This window comes from Maylandia zebra, linkage group LG7, assembly GCF_041146795.1.
Source record: "Maylandia zebra isolate NMK-2024a linkage group LG7, Mzebra_GT3a, whole genome shotgun sequence".
Lineage (NCBI taxonomy): Eukaryota > Metazoa > Chordata > Actinopteri > Cichliformes > Cichlidae > Maylandia > Maylandia zebra.
Window position 1 is genome coordinate 9708751 of NC_135173.1, and position 22067 is coordinate 9730817.

Below are 22067 nucleotides of genomic sequence, written 5' to 3' on the forward strand. Positions count from 1 at the left end.
CAAATGGACAGATGGACAAGAGAGAGGGGGAGAGAGAGAAAAAGAGAGATTTTGGAGGTGGAGAAGTACAGTGAAGCCCTGTGGCTCAGGCCCACTAACAGTCTTGATTTATGCTGTGGTGGGAGATTGTCCGCCTAGTCTGTGTTGCGCTGATTCAGGGCTTCAGCAGGCCACGTTCTGATGTCTATGTAAGCATGCATGAGTGTCATGTTTGGGATATTTTCGTGGGCAGACAGGCACCAGACAGCCTGAGTCCAGAGTTTAACTTGGGGGTTGAAATGCGGGCCCAGAGAACACACAGCATACTTCCCTCCATCAACTCCATCAGCCTGACACCGTCACAAGTGTGCCAGCAGACAAAGATACACAGACCAAAGCTATCTAAATAATCCCAGACCTCAAAGAGACTGTAGTTTAGGGCTTATTACTGGTTGTCTGGGGCTGTGTCATAACTTTTAGGGGGGATAGGAGACAACCTGGGACTGTGCTGCTTTCTACTTCATTTGAAAATTTTACTACATTAGATTAATGCCAATAGTCATATGGATTCATTTTTACGTCCCAATAATTCCTATCCCAGCAATGCAAACGTACTTTTTTCTCTCTTGAGGTCACGGCAAACCCATCAGCGTCCAATTAAAATCCCTGATGGTGTGGAAGACCACGAGAGGCTGATTAAGAGGACAGAAGCGATGAGAGGGATTGTTTGAAAGAAGCGACTCCTCTATACAATATGTGCATAATGACTCCCTCTGACAATTATCTTTGATCCAATGCAAGCCACCCCCTCCAGCCCCTCCACCTCCAACCATCCATCCATCCCCTCATCTCTCCACCACTTCATCCTCCGCTCTGCCCATCCCTGTCTTTTAATCTTTTTTTTTTTTGCTTCTCTCTGTGATGACGCTCATCGTCTGTTGTCTTTTTAAACATTGTTCCAGAGTGACTCCAGGAATGACAAATATATTTACAATTCCTCTTGTCATTGCATACTTGTGTACACACAGATTTGTTTTTTCAGCAACAAGAGTAGATACAGAGTAATGAGGCTCACTCACTCGGGGTCAGCAACCTCACTGGGGCTGGGATGAGGAGGGATAGAGAAAACAAGAGAAGGGGGAGGGAAAGCAGGAACAATGGCATGATGAGGAGGGGGCTTATCTTTTTTTTTTCATCATTTTCCTCCATTTATTTGTCATGTTCTCTGTGCTCCTTGTCAGCAGTTGGAGTGCTGCATGGACACAGGGGAGCGAAGGGGGAGAAGCAGCAGAGAGAGAAAATGTTTAAGTGCTGATGGCAGCCCCTGGTTGCTGCTGGGACCGGGGTGTCAGCTCTTATTCTGCCACAGCATGCATCTGACAGGCAAATGATAGAGAAAGAAGCAGGGAGGAGAAGGGAAGAGGGTGTGTGTGTGTGGGTGTGTGTGTTTGTGTGATAGCGTCTGTTTTGAAGGCAGAACAAGAGCTCCAATAAGGGAAAAGGAGGGCTGTGACACGAGCGAGGCTGGTATTGCTTTGACCACATCATCATCTGTCTCCTTCCTCTTCACAGTCTTTTTTCTCTCTCTCTCGCACACACACAGATACACCCACCCACTCCAACCCCCCTCACCTTTTGTTGATAGATTGAGTTATACTGCTCCCTCTGTGACAGGCATTCCCTCACGTTTCCACAGCAATGAGGTCAGAGGTGGATGCTCGTTATTGGCTGTTGTCTGTAATCATCACAAACTGTGCTGGCTGGTTTATCGGCACTCCTCCTTCACCTCCTCCTCCCCTTCTTCTCTTGACCTCGTCGGCCCTGCATCACGCAGCAGAGCATGACCCCCCGGGGGGCAAAAGGTCTTGACTGTCTTGACCCTGAGGTCACTGGTGTTTGCAGAGCGATGATATATGATATATAAGTGTATATATGATATATAAGCTTGGGAAGATACAAAAAAGTGCAATAAACTGTAAAAAAATAAAAATAAAAATTCATGCCCATCACACCTCCCTCCCTCGTTCCTCCCCCTAGTCCCCACCATCTCTCCATCCTCTTCGCTGTTTCTTAAGTCTTCTTTATCTCTTCTCTCCAGTCTGCCCCCTCTGTCAGTTTGTGGTTAGCTGATGTTTCACAACTGCTCTCACAGCTGTTGATCACTGTGTGTGTGTGTGTGTGTGTGTGTGTGTGTGTGTGTGTGTGTGTAGTGTATACACGGTGTCCTACAGTCGTCTCTCTCCATTGATTCAGTGGTGGCAAACAGGGTTATAGATAGCTCTGTGAGACCCTCACAATCAATCTTATCACCAGCGTACTTCCTCCTCACAACTCCCAAAGAGGAAGGAGATAAGTGAAGGAAAAAAGAGAAGAAGAAATAAAGAGAAGAAAGATTAAGAAAAATGAAGAATGGGAAAAATAGATGTAGGGTAGAAAGGAGAAGATAGAGGTTAAATAACTGAGGTAGGAGGCTCAGGGGTCTGTGTGTCTGTGTCACAAATGTGTGTGTGAAATGAAGCAGAGCATGTGTGGCTGCATAGATGTCTGCACCATATGTGTGAGAGAGGAAGTGACAGAGAGAAATGAAGGCTACTGTGCATAGATGGAGACGATGATAGAGCAACCGGGTTCCTCTGGGCCGCCATGGACGCTGACATTACGGAGAAAACGCCAAAGAGCCATCTCAGATAATTGTTCCTAATTGTCACCCCTGGATGAGGTTCGGTTTGATGCCGTGTCTGCGTGCGTGTGTGTGTGTGTGTAGGCAGCGATTTCTGGCATCGTCACTAACGTGATAGAATTGGGTCTTGGTGACAGTAGAGGGGACGTTTGCTCACCGGGAGTGGACAGTAATTGATGGAAAGCTAGGCTAACGTGATGTGTCAGACATATGAGGCCTGTCTAATCAGTGGGAGCATGCGAGTGGTTTAGGGGGCTGTGTGTATGTGTTTGTGGTACAGCTATGCCGGTCACATCATGGTACGCACCAGCGTGCCTGCGGTCCAAAGAAGCAGACTGTTGATTTTCAAGTGTAGAAGAAGAGGAGAGGAAAAAAACTAGAAGAGAAGAAGAGGAGAGCTGAATGAAGCAGATGCTTAAGGGCAGGTTTTAACCCCCTCCCCTCCCTCCCTCCTCTACACACTCACACTCACATGCGCACACTCACACAAAAACACACTTTTCCTCCCCTTCACTCTCCCTTCCTCTCTCTCTCCCATGATGAATCAGCTGTCACTCAGGCACCAGTCCAATCTACTGATAATGAGAACTGCATCAACACCCTCTCGCCTCTCTTCCTCCCTCTTTCTCTCTCTCTCTCCTTTTACTCGCACCAGCTAAATCATCCTTCCTCCTCTCTTCACATTTCTCACACACACGCACACACACACAAACACGTGTGCGCACACTGCACTAACATAAACTCATTCATCTCTCCCTCACTCATCTGTCTTATGATTCTCCTCCTCCCCTCTTTTTTCTCTTCCTCCCTCCCCTTCACCCTCTTTTCTCTCTCTCTCTCTCTCTCTCTCTCTCTCCCTTCTCCTCCTCCTCCTCCTCCTCCTCTGTGCTCGCTGAGCTGAGCAGTCAGTGGTGGGACTGAGGCAAAGGAGGGAGGATAAAGCAAGAATAGAGACAGAAAGGAGAACAGAGGCACAGAAAAACAGATCATTATACAGCAAACGAGCAAGAGGCCGCTGAATGAATAACAAGGAAGGGATTACAAAGCGCAGGACTGAAAAAAAAAAGGAGAGGACACCGACTGAAGACTCTCTCTCTCTCTTTCCTTCACTCCCTCCTCCCTCTCTATCCTTCCTGTCACCCTCCCAACTCTCTCAGAGGCTCTCCCTCCCAGACGATCTCCTCAGTAAAAGATGGCATGAGCACACTGTCTCCCATCCTCAGCTTTTGGAGTATTTTTTTTTTTTGCTTCACCCTCCTCTCTGTCACTCTTTCTGCATCTTTCTCTACTTCCTCTTCTCTCTACACGGGTTGAGTTCAGAGGCTGAAGAGGAGGTGAGCGAGGTAGACAGAGGCTGACCCCTCTCCCTGCCTCCTTTCTCACACCCGCAGGGCCCAGAAAAGAGAAAGAGAGCGTGCGCGAGAGAGAGAGCTGGAGCAGGGAGTCGTCTGATGACTTACATTAACAACAAACTCCTTAACCCAGCCGACCGCAGCCCATTCCCTCTGCCCGACCCCCCCCTCCCTGCCTCCTTTAACCCAGAGTCTTACTCTCTGAGTCAGTGGAGGAGGGATCCAGGATCATGTTCGGATTAAAGACCCCACACTTCTACCTCCCAGGTAAGACCAATTATACTCAGTCTTTGATGTTCCCGCGGATGGCTCTGTGGTGGTATTTCTTGTTCTGTCACATTGTATCAGCACAGAGGGTGGTCACAAGCCGCAGAGAGTGAATCTCCCTTTTCATGCAGTCATTCTTTCAAGACGTAATTAATGGCTCGGGTGATGTCACATTGATTTACCGTTTTCTGCCAGGTAAGGAGGGCTACGCTGTGCTTCTGCAGGAGCCACTTCTCATGATGTTTTCGGTGTCACAACATCATTTTAGATTTTTCAGAAACAGAAAGACAGAGAGACAAAATTTAGTTTTCTTTCATGAAGAAGTAAATTTTCTGAGTCTTCTTGCTCAGTGCGTTGACCTACTGAAGCACTCCCCTGATACTTTAGTTGTGCTTTTTTTCTCTCTTGTTACTACTGTGTACAACTGGGAATGGGTCTTTTTGTTATTTTTAGGCTTGATCGACAGAGTGTAGTCAACCTCACAGCTAAATGACCTTAAATTATGGGTGACAATTAATTGTCACCTAGGTAACTGAATCACTGGTTACCCATTTAAGCATTTACTAGAGTATAAAAGGAAAATTTTAAAATCTAAAAATTTCCCCCTCCAAAAAACCTGAACATTTTCAGCTTTTAATTTAATTTAAGGATCAACTGATCATTAGAATCCATTATAAACAGTTACTAATAGTAGAAATGCAGTCTAAATAAACATAATCCTTTAATGTAATTCAAGGGATATTTTGTGCTTGGCATCTACAGTAGCTCTGTGGTTTATCACTCAGTTTCAGTTGGGGCTTTTGCTGCCAGTCAAACAGTTTTCATCTGCAGTCTTTCGAGCAGCTGTGTGAAATGCAGGAGAGTGCGGCCGGTGTCAGTGTGGAGACAGGTGTGAGGTTACCTCAGAAAGGTGCTTAAACATGCCTGAGAGCAGAGTGACGGGGACGGCACCAGGGAGGTCAGTGAAGAGGCGGCGGGAGGAGGAAGAGAATTAAGACTGACACACTGAGGTAGGAAAGGAAAGCCGAGTGTAAAGTAGGATTTTGTTCATTTAAACGGTAAGAGAAAGGATGTGAATGATAATGCTTGACACTGAGCGCTGTCTGTGTTTTCCCTCTGAAGTCGAACTCTGACCTTTTAGTTGTCTGGGCCAGGCGGCGGTCAGTGATTAAAAACCTGCTGTGGTAAAAGGTGAAATGTGGGAGAGAGAGAGGGGTGTGATAGAAGTGAGACGGAGGGAGAGGGGGAGGGAGTGATGGGGGAATTAGAGGGTGGAGGGCAGATTAAACAATGTTCTTTGCCTTGTGAATCTTTCATGCTGCTTTTTGAATTATACATCTGCTTTCATAAATGATTGAGTGATTATGTGGCGCTTTGTCATTGTTTGTATATTCCTGTGTGTGCGTGCGTAGGTGTGAGTCTGTGTGTGTTTGTATCTGCATGTGCATGTGACAAGAGAGAGGAAGAAGAAGAAAATCTCTCCAGGAAGCAACAGCCCCCCCCTCCATCCTCCCTCCCACCCTCCTTCCACACTTGCTTTCATCCTCCTTTTTTTCAGTTTCCTAGGTCTCGCTTAATGTCTGTGTAGTGTGTGTGCACTTGTCTGTGTGTTATTTGATTGTGGTTTTGTGCATGTGTGTGAATGGGTTTTTGTCATAGCTGCCACCTTTGTTTGTGTATGTGTGTGGTTGTGTGCACCTGTCTGTGCTGTATGTAGGTGTGTGTGTTCATTGTGTTTGTGTGTATATGTGTGTGTGTGTCCTCTCACCACTCACACATTGGAAGATGCCCCAGCCCCCCTCCTGGTCCTAACTGCCGTTGCTGTGGAGACTGTGTCAGCCACACACTCGCTCCTCAATGATCATTTGACAATGTAGGGGGTGAGGGGTAAAGGATGTGTGTGTGTGTGTGTGTGTGTGTGTGTGTGTGTGTGTGTGTGTGTGTGTGGCGACTGCCATGTGATTAGCCAAGGTAGAAGAAGTGGAGCGGGGTAAGGATGACAGAGGAATCTAGATTAGAGGTAACAATTGAAAATCAAGATGATGATACATGCAAAATACATGAAAATCTTTCCTAGATCCTGGAGCGGGGGAAAACATGTGACATAGGAGACATGAAGATGTGTGTGTGCATGAGAGCAAATCTACACCTTCTCACCCAGAGCACACCATGACCTTACCAAGGTATCATAAGGAAAAGAAAGTGACATCTTTTTCTAGCTTCCCACTCTCTGGACCTCCCCTGGTGAAATGTGTCACACACATTAAGGCAATTTACTGTTTTCCCTCCGTGACTTGTCAGCTGATCACAGTCCAGGTGTCTTTTCAAAAGTCGTATTTTTCTAAAATCAGAATGTGTTCCCAAGAGAAGGTGCATCTAAGCTGTAGGGAGGCGTGAAAAGAAAAAGAGGGGAAAAAACAAAAGGGAAAAAAGGCAGCTTTTATGTTTAAATTATAAAGAGGTTGAGTTTCTATGTTTTTCTTGCTGTCAAACAAATCCCCGTGAAAAGACCTAAACCGAGTGTTAGCCTGTCTCTCAACAATTTTCAACTTTCTTAGCCTGATGCTGGCTCTCAGGACAAAGTAAATTATACTTTTAAAAAAAGGCCAAATGCTTTTTAATTGTAGTTTTTAGAAGGTAGTAAATTTGCATTTACTGGGGGTTAATTTCAGAGACATTTGTTTGGCTTGAACTTTCTGCGCAGCAGGATCCGACTAAACTAGTGTGTCCATGTTTGTTATAATGAAAGAAAATTTCATCCAACCCAACACTGGGGCTCACTCATGTGTTATCTGGATGGCATTGGAGCTCCTTTGGATATCAACAACGTCAGGAATCAGAAACAAAAAGCTGCTTTAAAAAGAAAACAACAATTATTTATTTATTGAAAAAGGTCCATCAGTTTAAACCTGGTGCAAGTGTCTACATGATGAATGGACACATACTCTGTGACATTTGTGTTTCTGCCCATACATGCACTCGCTCACGTGTGCGCACACATTATCCGTGGTAAGTCGATAGGGTGAGAAAGCCAAGGTGTTGACGTGTGTATTAGCCTGCCACATTTATTGGCTGCTGTGGTATTTTCTGGGGTTGGGTAGCTCTGTTCAGCTTGACCTCAGCATTGATTTCCATGATATGTGTTAGAACTGCAAGGACACTGTGGCTTGATTTATGGCAGATGTCACATGAACACACAAACACACGCTCACATAGACAGTGCAAGGCACGCACTTCTCATTCAGCCTCCGGCGCTCACGCTGTGAGAACGGCATTTGGTAACTTCACTCTAAATATTTTCCCTTAATTGTGCGGCAGAAGCACACAAACAAATACTAATTTCTCAGGCTGCAGAAAAGTAATGACTTCAACGGCCTTGCAAAATGTTTGCAACAGCTGCAAAAAGAAGATTGTGGTTCATGCAAAAAGCTGCTGTGGCGTTGATGAGAAAGACACCCAAGACCGAGTTTGTTTCTCAGTTCAGTTATGTCCGTTAGTAGCCTGTATAGGCTATAATACGTACTCATCAGTGTAGTTCATTTTGACAGGGTGGTGTTGACTTAAAAGCAAACGGTATATATTGTGCACCTTCACAACTTGTTGAGCTTGCTGTAGCAGGCTAGCTAAAGTGGAGATACATTTCAGTGCTACTTGAATACTAAGTTACACATAAACACATTTAATTCTAAGTTATTTTACAGTGACGACAGGCAGCCATGAACAAAAAACAAGAATAAAGCACGTAACATCACCACCTGAAAAAACTGCAGCTGTTAGTAGACTAGAGCTGATGTAGCATTCATGTTGATGATGTATCTTCCTCCTTTCTGGCTTAAAACCTGCTGGCGATCACTCACCTTTTTCTCTGTTGCCAAGAATCTGACGACTGAGGGTGAGACTTTTTGACCATCCAGGGACTCGCAGTGCACTGGACTTCACCTTGTTGGTATTAACATGCTTATGCGCTCAAAATAACAAGTGAAGTGCATAAACGAGAAATCTGAGAACGGTGAAAAGCATCGCTCCAATTTACTGTGAATGTTTACAATATCCAGCGTGGTTACTAGTTCAGCAGTAAAGGCGCATTAAACTCAGTAATGATAGACTGTGGATGTCTTTGTAGTGAAGAAAAATCTTCTGTGTCCTTACTTTTGAGTTATTTTTCTCTTTTTCTCCAAGGAAATATAAAAACCCTCACTGTTTTCCAAATGAACACACAGGGTGCTACCCTCTGTTTGTTTTGAGATCAGCTACTGCACATAATATTATAATCTTTAAGGATTTGAGTGTCATGAAAAAGCGGGAGGAGTTAGGAACAGACATATAATACATGCATCATAATGGTACTAGGCTAGCATTTGTATAGCATTTTTCTAATCTTACTGACCACTGTTTATCTAACATCTGCCCCACTAATCCACTAAGGCTACGTTGCATTTTAGTCATGTGATGTAGTCATGTGACCAATTAAACAAAGATAGCGAGTGCTTATACAGCAGTTGTTTTGATTGCTCTCAATTTTGACAGCTCTAAAAAAAATTATATCACTTTGTACATGCTCCAGATAGCTTTTCTTCAAATTCTTTAATTTGCACTCGCTTTTGCGCATGCGCAGGACTGGAACGTAAGCGTTTTGGGCCTTTTCAACGTGGATGCACAACTAACGACTGAAAACGTTAGTGTGGACGTGGAGCGTTTTCAGACGAAAACGCCGTTTTCAATCCGGGCTATTCTGGACGTAGCCTAAGAATACAACACAGGTACACAGGGAAACCTGTCAGAATGTGTTTAATGTTTTTAAAACCAGTAAATCTATAAACTTCAAATCTATAACTGAAATAAATATTTGTATTTGCATTGGCCAGAACGTCTTCTCATAACAAACCTGAATAAGTCTGAAGATTTGCAACTTTTAGTGCTTGGGAACATACAGTATATGTAAAGTGCATGTATGTCCAAAAATTAGCCATAAGGTTTACTGTATATCTTTTTATGAGAGTATAAACTTGGCCTATATGTCTAGTCAACCACTGCTCTTGAGTCCTTACTTTAAATAGCACAGAAATAAGTGTTTACGAGAATGTACACGCACACATGCTGTTTGTTTGGCTATAATTCCTCTCAGTATGTGTGGAGAGTCTTTGTGTACTCACACGGAGGCTGAGATGGGTGCTGCCTCAAAGGAAGCTGCTGTCAGGGCCTCTTGCGCTTTTAATTGTGTGTGTGTGTGTGTGTGTGTGTGTGTGTGTGTGTGCAGGCTTGTGCTTACTAGTGTGTGCCGATGAAAACAGGGTCGCGGTGCTCCACCTCAAGGGCACTGTTATTAATGAGATGAATAAAAGACCATGACAACAGCTTGATAACACAGAGGAGATAAAAACCACACGCATGCACACACACGCACAGGGAAACATCATGTGGGAGCTGGATAAGTTTCTCTTGCCAAAAAAAATACAAAGAATAAAACCAAAAAAAAAAAAGAAAGAAAAAAGAAAAACAACATTAATCTATTTTTTATGATTTCTATCCTCCAGAGACAGTTGATATAAACTCAAGGAAGGAAGGGATGTAAAAGAAAAGGAATGAATAAAACAGCGTGTTTGGTAATGTCTCCACCAGAAAACAAACAAGTGAGCAAGTAAGCAATCCACCCTAATTGGTCAAAGAGCTGTTGTCACTAATGAGGTCTTAATTAACACAGGATTCACTTAAAACATGTGTGGACCCAGCAACGCACACACACGCACGCACACACACACACACACACACAAACATGCTCACACGAGCAAACATGTCTGCTCTGTGATGTTTACATTCATTTAGAACAAGCAGAACACTTTGATGTGAGATCTCACGCATTCACACAATGAAAACAAACGCATGCACACACGCACGCACGCACACACACACACACACACACACAGACACACATGCATGCAGCCTGTCTGCTCACTGAGCTGGGGAGATTGGGATAAATGCCAGCAGATTTTAACCTGAGGTGATAACAACAACTCCTAGTAGCGCACTCTCATTTTCACACACACAAACACACACACACACGCAAAAAGGAAATGCACAGACTCAGAGTACATGCAACACACACACACAGAGCGAGAGAGAGAGTAAAACTGTAATAAGCAGCTCGGTGTACGATAACGAGCAGATGGAGGGAGGATTAGCCAAATAAAAATACAGCAACTAAAATTTGCCAGCATTCATATCTTTTACAGGACGGTGAACTTCTTAACACAACCACACACACACACAGGCACGCACACACACACACACCTACACAACTGAGGCTAAGAGAGAGAGAGAGAGACATCCCCAGTCCTCTGCTCCTGCTGGTCCTGCACCATCTGCATGTTCATGAACCATGTCAAAACATAATTGATTGAATGTGCCAGTGTGTGTATATTGGTACATGTGTGTGTGCACGTGTGTGTGTGGAGTCTTTACAAAGAGCTGGTTAACTGCGGTTAGACTGGGCATGTATGCTCCATAATGCAGATATAGGTTTGGACATGTCTCCCTTTGTGCTCAAATCACACACACACACACACACACACACACACACACACACACACACACACACACACACACACACACACACAATCTATGATGTCACTTTACTGAAGAGCCTGTTGATTACCCATGGGCATTGCTCTGTCTGCCACCTGGCCGCACCGTGTTAGCAGGTTCCAGTGAACTTGCACATGTGACTGCACACACACACACACACACACGCGCACACACACACACACACACACACACACACGCGCACACACACACACACACTCACACACTCACACATGCATGCACACATACACAGGGTCACTTATAGCCCTCTCCTCTCCATCTCATTAGCCCTTCTCTGTCTCTGCACTTAATTGTGTTTCAGCTGGAGTTAACAAGCAGGTACCACAAATAAAATCCGATCTAAAGGGCAATTGAGCCAAATCGGACAGAGACACAGAGATAACGCTCGGCTCTTGAGAACCAACACCGCACTTATCCCAGACAGTCGTCACTTTGAAACACAAGTGGAGTGCAAACCAAACTTTTATTTTAATCCCAGCTAGATTACACGAGCACCAGATTCGTGAATATGAAAACTGATTCCTTTTATGAATTTATTAAAATCGTTAATTTAACATCGCGTGTAGAGGGAAGCCATATGTCATGATTTCAGTGCATCATTAACAGGCTGCGTTTAATTAGCTCCAAATGTCGAGGCAAACGCTTAAGCATTTCTCTTCTCTGTTCATCACTTCACTGCTTGAGTCTTGAAACAGAGAGATTTTAATGTTAACGAAAAGAAACAGAGAAATATTGAGCGCCTCCCAAGAAGCTAGTGTCCAAAACTTGATCTAGTGTGGAGGACAATTTATTTCCGGGGTACTAAGCATAACTGATGTAAGCATCAATAGACAAAGCAGATTTTGTGTTGGCTGCTTTAGCTATGATATACAAAACCCATTTGAATAAATAATGACTTCTTAGGGGCGGCACGATTCTCCCTCTACCTGTGTGGGTTTTCTCCAGGTGCTCTGGTTTCCTACCACAGTCCAAAACATGCATGTTAGGTTAACTGGAGACCGTGCTGAGCATGAATGGACGTGCGTCTCTCTGTTTACGCCCATCCACGGTGTAACCCATCTCTCGCCCTGACAGCTGGAACAGCCTGGCTGGTTGTGCTACTAAGGTCGAACAACATTTGAGTCTTAAAACTTAATTTTCTTTGTATGTTGACCTCTGTAAACCAAAAAAACCCTTCTTCTTCATTGTTTGAAGGCTGGTCACATAAAAATCTCAGCTCATAAAAGCAAAGCTGCATCAAGAACGAAAACTGAGCGCCACCTGTGAACATTTAGACAGTTTGTGGTCAACAAGTGGCACGAAAAAAAAAATACAATTAACAAATCAGAAAACTGACAAGTGTGTTCCCACATCCTGCTGCACACAGCTGACACATACCAACAGAGCACGCTCACGGTTACAGGGCATGTGTTTGCTCACATGAGCTATCGCCACCTTGTTCTGCTTATGACTGCATTTGCATAATCTGCATAATGACGGCGGCTTTAATTGCCCACGCCCAGGTAAGGGATCATGTGGTTAAGTGGGAGATCATAATTATGTAAATAATTGGCCTGACCACGGCAAGCTGCTGCTCTCTGCCATGCCAATCTGGAGAGAGAGAGTGAGGTAGAAAGAAAGAGAGAGGGTCAAGGGGGAGAGAGATGGACAAGAGAGAGAGAGAGGGAGAGAGAGAGAATGTGGGTGGTTTAAGATGAAGGTGGAGGAAAGTACAAGAGGTGGAATTGATGCCTAAAAGAGTGAAATAGAGGAAAATGTGATTACTTTGCTATGATGGTGCACCTACATGAAAAGAGCTCGGCTCACTCTGAAACCTTCGAGAATAACCATAAAAAGTCAAAAAATAACAACAACCAAACAATCATCTATCCTCTTTTCCAGCTCAGGGTCATAGAGGCCCTGGAGCCTATCCCAGCTGCCACAGGGGGAGAGGTGGGCTACATCCAGGACCAGTCGCCAATCTGTCACAGGGCTAACACACACAGACAGAAACCCATTCACAGCTATAGACAATTTAGAATCGCCAGTTAGCCTAACCTCACTAACTGCATGGGGAGAACATGCAGAAAGGCCTCCATCCAGATGATTCAAACCCAGGACCTTCTTGCTGTGAAGCAACAGTGCAAGCCACTGCTCCACCGTGCTGCCCAGAAAAAACAATATCAGTTTTTAAAAATTGTGCAAACATTTCAAGCAAGTGGAAGAGAAAGAAAGGTTTTTACATAAATTAGTTAGCAAAATCAAGCTGTGGAGTGCATTCCAAACGCACTTAGAAGCAATCTATGAAAAAAAAAAAAAGCAAAATAAATAATGATTTGTACCTAGAAAACCTAAACAGGATGTTTATTCAAGGAATAAAACTACTAAGAAAACTGAGAGAACTAAACTGAGGAAGTGACCATGCAAAAAGAATCAACTGAGCAACTCGGGCAGCCACCAGAAGGATGCTGACTGTTTTTTTTTTTCAGTTTCTGCCTCCAAGGTCAAAAAAAATAACATGAGAACGCTCTGAAAGCTCCCAAACAGCACTATTTTTTCAGCATTAATATCACACACATCAGATGAATGTGATGGCACTCATTCTGTGACCCTTACACACAATTCTTATCACAAAGCCTTAACTCCAAACACGCCCCTCCCTCTCTTTTAATACATCAGATTCTGCAAAAATGTCTTTATATTAAAGGATTACTCAACAGTCTTACAGAAACATGCACACACGCATGGAAACACATGCACATGCAAGGAGGCACACACACACATGCACACGCAGACACACACGCCTGCCACTGTATCCGCTGCACAGATGGTAAAGGCAGCAGCCCCTTCACACAGACAAAGGGAAGGTAATTCTCTCTGCAGGACGTGAACAGAGCTGGAGCTGGAAAAGAGCAGCACACATCAACACTCCCCTCCCTGTTTCCTCGTCTCAGCCCCAGGCCAACAAACATCACAGGAGTAAACTGACAACGTGTGTGTGAGTCTGTGTGTGCGCGCGACCGCTACTAAAATAGGCTTGAGGAGGAGAGACAGGAAAAATAAGAGAAGAGGGGAGCGAGGGAGAAAATGAGAGAGAGATAAAATGAAAAAGAGAGGGAGAGTGCAGAGAGGAGGGAGGTAATAAACAGGATTAGTGCTTATCTTTACAGCACTGTGCGTGTGTGTGTGTGTGCATGTGGCGTGCATGTGTGTGTGGGTTTGGTTTTTCCTTTGCCCGAGGACAGAGTGACTGACTCCAGCATTACCTTTGCCAATGTGTCTCCATCCCCAGGTATCTTTTCTCTCTGGACTCCCTTTGAATTGGGTGTGATAGTACATACAGTACATTGCATGACTTTGTGTGTGTGTGTGTGTGTGTGTGTGTGTGTGTGTGTGTGTGTGTGTGTGTGTGTGTGTGTGTGTGTGTGTGTGTGTGTGTGTGTGTGTCGATATGCATGTGCCCATATTTTTTTGCTTTGCCTATAGTCTGCATACTTTGAGGGTGTGAGTTTTGTGTGTGTGTGTGTGTGTGTGTGTGTGTATTCGTGGACGCTGTTTTGCATGGCAGTTATGAACATACCATTGTACAGGATGTGTGTGTGTCTGTGCAGCTGCCTGAGGATAAAGACTGTACTCATCTTATTGTTGTCTCTACAGTTTGTATCCACTGTTTGAATTGCCAGTAAATCTCCCTGCAGAGAGTGTGTATGCACACATACATCTATGTGTAAGAGAGAGAAGGCTCAGAAGGTGGATTTAGTTGCTATTATAATGCTTGTCCAGCCGCGTAGCTCCATTGTATGTGACAGTGTTTCTGTTTGTAATCTCCTACCTGACCGCGGCTAACAGGCTGCTACAGCATCTCACTTTCACTGGATGGGGAAGGAGGAATACATTTAAATAATCAGGGGTTTGGGTTCATGGCTGATATTATGCCTCGCTGCTTTTGTAAATGAGCATCTGTGTGTGTGCGTGCGTGCCACTGGTTTGTGTGCGTGTGTTTATGTGCGAGCGGGTGCATCTGTTTTCAAAGACATCTGTGGATGTCTTGGTGGATTGCTCTTGTAGCAGTATCCCCAGCACTATTCCCTCCTTCACCAGAGATGAATAGACAGAGAAAGGGAGCAGGAGACGGAGACAAACGGTGCATGTGCTTGCGTGTTTGCGTGTGGCTGCGTCTGCATACAAATGTGTGTATGCTTGCGTGTGTGATGGATAGAGGGCTTTATGAGAGAGGAATAGGCTAATGACCGGGTCTCCAGAGGCAGTAAGATTCCTGGAGCTATTACCGCTGGAGTTCATAATGGCCTCTGTGCTTGGCCTCTTTTACACGCTGCTTAATGGGGGATCCAACAGTCCAACCGGCAAGTGTAACCCACCCGGAGAATACACGCCGCTGTGTGCAGTGACCCCGACAAACACACACACACACACAAACAAGCAGAACGGGCAGCCCATTTTCAATCAGGTTTGGATTCCCTTTCATGCACCTGCACGTGTATATTTTACAGTGTGTCGTCCTCCCGCCTTCCTTTTTTTCTTTTTCCCTGTCTTTTTCCTGCACACACACAGACACAGCTATACAACCTGTATAGGTCACAAAGGATGGAGGTGAGACACCCACCTCAGAGAAAACTGAGAGTGTCTGCTTGCAGTGCACAGCCAAACCATAAATCATGTCAGGCTACACTAGTCTCTGCACACGCGCACACATACAGACACACTCACTCCCCCTCTTTTCTCTTGTGTAGGTTTGAGTACAAGAGAGGGGGATTTGAGGATTATAGGGGAGCCTCACTTTTTCTTTTCTTTTCCATTGCTTCCTTTAGTACTTGTTGTTTCCATAGAGAGAAAAGTAGGGAAGTAGGGGGTGGCTAATCTGTGTGCATATGCATATGTGTTTATGTGTGCGTGTGTGTGTGTGTGTACAAATGAGTGTCTTTTCTGCACTTATGCAGGCTAGTGTGTGTGAGAGTCTTTCATCAGTGAATGGAAAGGGAAAGACTTGAAGGAGAAAGTCTATTCATTGAGGAAAACATCAAGGCTGTTTGGTGCTACTGTGTGTCTGGCATCTTAGAAATGCAAGAGGAAGACGAGAAGGAAGGAGAGAGAGAGAGAGAGAGAAAGAGAAAAGTGAGAGGGAGGAGAAGGATGGACAAGGTAGAAATCTGCACTCTGAAGCGCAAATTGATGCAAAACAGCTGTTAAATAGCTGCAAAGTGGAGCAGCTGCTTGGGAGATGAGGAGAGAGGGATGAGGAAATGAAGGGATGAATGATCAAGAAAGACGGAGACAGAGAGGCCCATGGGAGATGTTGAAATATTAGACTAAATGAAGCTGGCTGAGCAAGCTTATAGCACATCATGATAGATGAATGGTATTAAACATGTTTAGGACTTGATACTTAACATAGCATATTTATAACTTCAGCAAATATTGTAGAAAACCAAAGTGAAGTGTATTAATGGTATTTTCGCTTCAAATAACCCATCTATCTATCTATCTATCTATCTATCTATCTATCTATCTATCTATCTATCTATCTATCTATCTATCTATCTATCTATCTATCTATCTATCTATCTATCTATCTATCTATCTATCTATCTATCTATCTATCTATCTATCTATCTATCTATCTATCTATCTATCTATCTATCTGTAAATAAGTAACTGATTTGCTACATTACCTGTTTAACGTAACCACAAAGTTGACACAAAGCTGGTGAAAAATTAACCCACAGAGCACTTCACAGAAAAATGTTATGGTGACAGCGATTCTACTAGAAACAAGCAGCACTTCCTCTGTTTTTTTCCACAAGCTGCTACAAGCCTCTTTGTCTCTGCTTTGTCACCTTTTGAAAAACAATCCTTGGCTGCATGGTTGAGGTCAGCGTACAGTCAGGTTGGAGCATCACTCAGAGTCCAGGGTGTCTTCCCAGACTTCCTTTGCAGATACTTGGAAACATTTGAATTTATGACACTTTGCATGTCTTTTGCTTAGCATTCATACATAACAAATCATAAAGTAGCCTTTAATATCCACTGCAATAAGACTTGTTGCAATTTAACTGCCTCCCTAAGCAGTATTTTTACATTATATCGGAATGGCTACTTTAAAGAAATAGTATACAAACGTAAATCAGTTAAAATGAGCCTGATAGTGATTCTCTGTATGGTGTGAGTGTGCAGTAACAGCAGGAGGAGCTGACTTGAACAGATCTGATTGTCTCCAGTGGACAGTAAACATGTCCGGGCTGTGAGGTATCAGCAGTCTGGGGCCACATCTTCCTTCCCTCCATCCCTCCATCTCTCCAGGGAGCATCAGAGGAGCAGGTGCTTGCCCTCCTCCTCCTCCTTACTTCCCCCTCCCATCTCATTCCCCGCCTCCCTCCCTCCTCCCCCCCCCCCCCCCCCCCCTCTCTCTCTCTCTCTGTGAGGACAGTTAATGAGTTGTCCTTCTCCTTCCTACATCTCCACATCGCTGAGTGTCGTACTGCTCTCTGTGAGATCAAGCCGTGCGGCAGAGCCGTCATTTATCCACACAAGGATGCGCGATAACCAAGGATTCTGTTTTCTTTAGAGTGGCGGTGAGTTGTGTGTTTTCTGCAGTTTCAGTACAAAAGTCTTTGTTTGCTCTGTTCTTACCTGGAGAAAGTGATGAGGTCTTTCATTTGAGCCTGTCTCTGTTGAGTTAACATTGCTTGGATGTTGTCTGCGGGGCTGAGCAGCTACTGACCCGACTTCTTTTACAGTATTTTATTTCTCTTTGTTGTAGCCATCAGTGCCTACACCGACTTCAAGGTGTTATATTTTCTCTTGCGTTAAAGCTTTGGTGTGTGTGTGTGTGTGTGTGTGTGTGTGTGTGTGTGCGTGCGTGCGTGCGTGCGTGCGTGCGTGTGTGTGTGTGTAGGTTAGGTTATATCCTGTTTGTTATTTTCCTTCGCCAACATAAGTCGGATAGTTAGAAGTGAAGAGTGAAACTGAAGTTATTTTTAGTCATACCGCACTCAAAGGCTGAATAAGTTGAAAATATGTGATAGGGAAAACTGGTCCATCTTGACAGACAGCAGGTGCGAGCCACTTCTGGTTTCCTCTGTTAAAATACAAGCTTATAAAATCTTAAACTCTAATGCTGGGACCAAATACTGGAACCAAATAATCCCTAGTGTCACAAAGACACGTTAAAGGCTCAAAATTCAAAGACATTTAAAAGCTACTTAATATACTGTCCTGTTGGGAATCTCTAAATGCTCTTATTTTGAAGCCAGACCGATCCACTTCCTGCTCCGTGCGGTGAACTTGGGCGCAGCTGCAGGGTGGGTATTTAAAGGTGTTTGTGGTTCCTTGTTATGCGTCTTTCTTGCCAAACTTGTCAGTGATCAAACACTTGTGCTGTTTGCGCTGAGCAAACTTCATAGACAGGAAGACAGAGGGAAGCGCTCACACAGCAACAGCGGCGGTGTGGGACAGTTTCCCTCTGATAGTTCATCTCACAGCACCCACGGGAGACAGAAGAGTCGCTCTTTAATCCGGGACCTTTAACAGCGACTGTATTGTTTGGCTGAGATAGATGCCGCCGGGCGCATTAGCAGCAGTCAAGCGGATCCCCTTCGCTTTTGTGTGTGTACACAGCCCGCAGGTGGAGTTCAACACACACACACACACACACACACACACACACACACACACACACACACACACACACACGCACATACGTGCACGCGTGCGCTTCATGCACCATGTGCTGCTCCTGACCTGCCGTAGACCAGCTGCTCAGCAGGGGTGTTACTGAGTAAACCTCCAATCTCTTTAATTACCTCCTTCTCATATAGATGCTGCTCATACTATGGCTTCCCATTCACATCAGTGTTTCTGTGTAATCAGATTACAAAACCTACTCTGGTATTTTGTTGACTTGTTATTGTCATCACTATTATTATTATTATTATTATTATTTTAGATTTAGACTAAGTGGTGTGTCCTCTGTGGGATGAGATGTTGTAATTTTGCAGGTTCAGCCTGTCGGTGCCAGCTGTGATTGGCTGCTTCTTCTGTGGCGTTCTTCGCCTTCAGTGCTGGTTAGTTGTGTTAGAATATTTTCTCATGATTGCACAAGCGTTTGAGTGCATAATCTGACCTGAGGGCTATCTGGTGTTGTTCTGTAGCTGAGCAAACAGTTGGCTACATGAGCTGATATGAAGGGCAGGTGCTGATGGTAATAAATAAAGTGCCCCAGCCGTGCAGCTTTGGCCTAATCTGTACAGTGATAATAAGCAAGGAAATAATCCATAAGATCCATTCAGCTTAATTTACTCCTGGGCCAACAAGTGTCGACTTTGCTCTGATTTGCTGAACATCTTCACAGTTTGAATAATACTCTCTGGGCACCAACATGATTGTTTACTACAGCAACAGTTGTTTAGCAGGTGTGTCTTTGTGCACCTTTGTGCAATGAGACTGCGTGTGTGTGTGTTCTCTTCAACCCATCCCCCCTCCATCCTCCTCGTGTTTGCTCAGATGGTCGACGTCTAACCACGACAGTGTCGGCACCTGGTAAAACAGAGCGGGCCTCGGGCCAGAGGAGGAGTAACTGAGGCTGTCAACCGTCTGACACGACCCTCTGTGTCTGCACCTCTGCCACTGACGCTTAGCACATGAACACCTGACACACGCCGAGTTTAAAAAAAAAAAAAAAAAAAAAAAGGCTGCAGGCAGGAGTCAGGCGCTCGCCAGGCGCCAAAATAAACTGAGACGGGAGTAAGATTGGTTTTCCTCAGATTGTTTTATTTTTTATTGTTTTTTTCCCATCATTTCTGTATCAGAGAGGTGAGACTGAGGCACAAGCTGTAGAAGAGATCGATGACACAGATGGGGGGGAAGGCAGAAACGCAGCAGACGTGATCGGAGAAGCTGTGGAGTGAGTGGTAGGAGGCTGAAGAAGAGATAGCGAGGGGGAAATGACAAGCAAAGAAACTATAGTATGGACAGATAGAGGAACGTGTGAGGCAGGAGAGCAGCCACTATTTATATCTTCTTTCTGTATGTGAAAGACAGTGACAAGAGGCTCGTAGACACACTGAGAAGAGGGGTTCACCCAAAGAGGAGCAATGCCTTGCAGCCAGAGGAAGGTGGAAGGGAAGGCCCTAGGTTCAAGAGGGAAAAGAAGAGGATATGTAACCATGAGGCTTTTTTTTACCCACTGGCAGCCCACATTTCAACTCTAAGCTGAGGCTGTGATAATTTATAGACCTTTCACTAACATCTTGACTCTGTTATTATTGCACAGTAAACATGGCTCTGCTCTGGCGGCCTCGCTGTAAAGCATAAAGCAGAGTAATGGCTGCTGCACTTCCCATGCTTTCGTTGTTATTCATATACCTCTACGTGCTTCTAACAATCTGCCCTGGCGTGTTTTTGGATGCACTTCCCCTTTTTTGTGTGTGTGTGTGTGTGTGTGTGTGCATGCATTTGTTTTTTGTTTGCTGGAGGTGTCGGTTATTATAGTACGTGGTTTTTCTGCTCCACTTATCCCAGGACCATAAATGCGTGCTGGCTGTTTGGTCCCTAGGGGTCACATGCATACGTTTTGTGACGCACAGCTCCCGACTCCTGAGTCAGCTAATTGTGAATGTGCCTTCCTTTTCATGTACTCGCACAGACGGCCTGCATGTGTTTGACACTGTTTTTTTTGTTTTTTGTTTTTTAGTTCCTTTTTTTTTTACATTCACGTTAACTTGTGACCCTTTCCTGTGTCGGGTGAGTGTGTGTGAGTTGCTGGAGTCGGGGAGAGTGTTCGTTGTTTATGGATTGTAAGGATGTGTTAAGTGTTTCTGTGCAAGCTGCAGAGTGACTGGAGCTAGTAAAGCCATTTAGCAGCCCCTGGAGTAACCCAGGAGACTGCTGTGTTGACGCCACTCTGACTGCTATTACAGACAAGTTTAAGAGGCTGTAAAACATTTGGCTACTTTTCCTCTCTCTCGTTCTCTCATTCTTCGTGTGTGTGTGTGTGTGTGTGTTGTGTCAGAGGAATTTGAACAAGTCTGCCAGCTATCGTAACAACGGCAGTAGCCACTGTTGTGATTACTATCAGCCGTAGGGGTCCAGATAATAACATCTTAGAGCTTAAATGTAGCATATTTAGTGTGTGTGTGTGTGTGTGTGTGTGTGTGTGTGTGTGTATATACACTTATTATTGGTCTGCTGTTGGGTAACAGTTTGTAAACAGCCAGTTTAATGTCTTAAATGTTAAAATAGTAGCTTGCACAAGAACACACACACATATGCGGTCATATACCAGTGTGATGGGAGTTAATAACTAGGTAGTATGTTACAACCCAACCTCTTCTTCCTCCTAATGACCAATCCCTGCTTGCACACACACTCTCTCTCACACACACACTGCTTTTTTTTTTTTTTTTAATGAGCTGACGGGGCAGAGCAGGACCTCCCCCGCTGTCCTCACAGTCCCCCCGAGTCGTGTGTGGTGTGTGTTTATATGTATATGTGTGTGTGTGAGAGAGAGAGAGAGAAAGAGTAAAAGTGGAAGAGAGGGGCAGGGTAAAGGTGTTAAAGACGCAGGCCTCAACATGTCTGATATCTCTTGCATCATGCTGAGCAGGGTGGGATTCTGTATGTAGGTGTGTTTGTGTGCAGATGAATTTCGTGCAGTTTCCATTTTGGCAGCTGTGGGGAAGTCCTGCTAGTTTCTGCTTTTCGACAGGGTTTCTTAGGAGCTGAGGCATCGCTGGTCACTTAGGTCAACGCTGAAAACTAAGTGCACTGCAAAGAAATGTTGTACAGAGGGTGCATTTATCTATCTCTAAAGCTCAAGAAAGGATTGAGTAAAAAAGTGCATTTTACAATCTGCGTGGTGCAACTTGCTGTTGTAAAATTGTGTAAATTACATGCTATCAGTAGCGTCATGTCTACTGTACTAAGCTCACAGTTGAGCCCAAATACACCGACTCTGAGCAAGTAGCAACTGTAACAACAGGATTTTTTTTTCAAGTTCACCTATTGTGCTTTTTCTTATTATTTGCCTATTATATGTTCCAGTGGTCGATTCTCATTTAAAACATAACCAAAGCTTCTAGTAATAACCGAAAGTTCAGGCCACCCTAAGTGCTTTGTTCAAGCTTTTTTTCTAGTTTTCCCTCAGTATGATGTCAATGAGAGCAGATATCCCTAATATGGTCATCTGCCAGTAC

The 22067-nt window shown here is 44.4% G+C and overlaps 1 protein-coding gene across 6 annotated transcripts in view; it reads left to right on the top strand.

The window, feature by feature from the left end:
- The first annotated feature begins 3566 nt into the window (after positions 1-3566).
- Positions 3567-22067, top strand: part of LOC101486128 (genetic suppressor element 1) — a 39832-nt gene continuing 21331 nt past the window's right edge. Inside the window, exon 1 of one of the 6 annotated variants that reach the window (XM_004553355.3) lies at positions 3567-4278. In XM_004553355.3, coding sequence (XP_004553412.2) covers positions 4242-4278 — 37 coding nt within the window. In that variant the 5' untranslated portion in view covers positions 3567-4241. Of the gene's footprint in view, positions 4279-17329; positions 17448-18157; positions 18177-18210; positions 18500-22067 lie in introns of those variants that run through there. The other 5 variants (XM_023152457.3, XM_023152460.3, XM_024803089.2 and 2 more) reach the window with 5 other exon arrangements.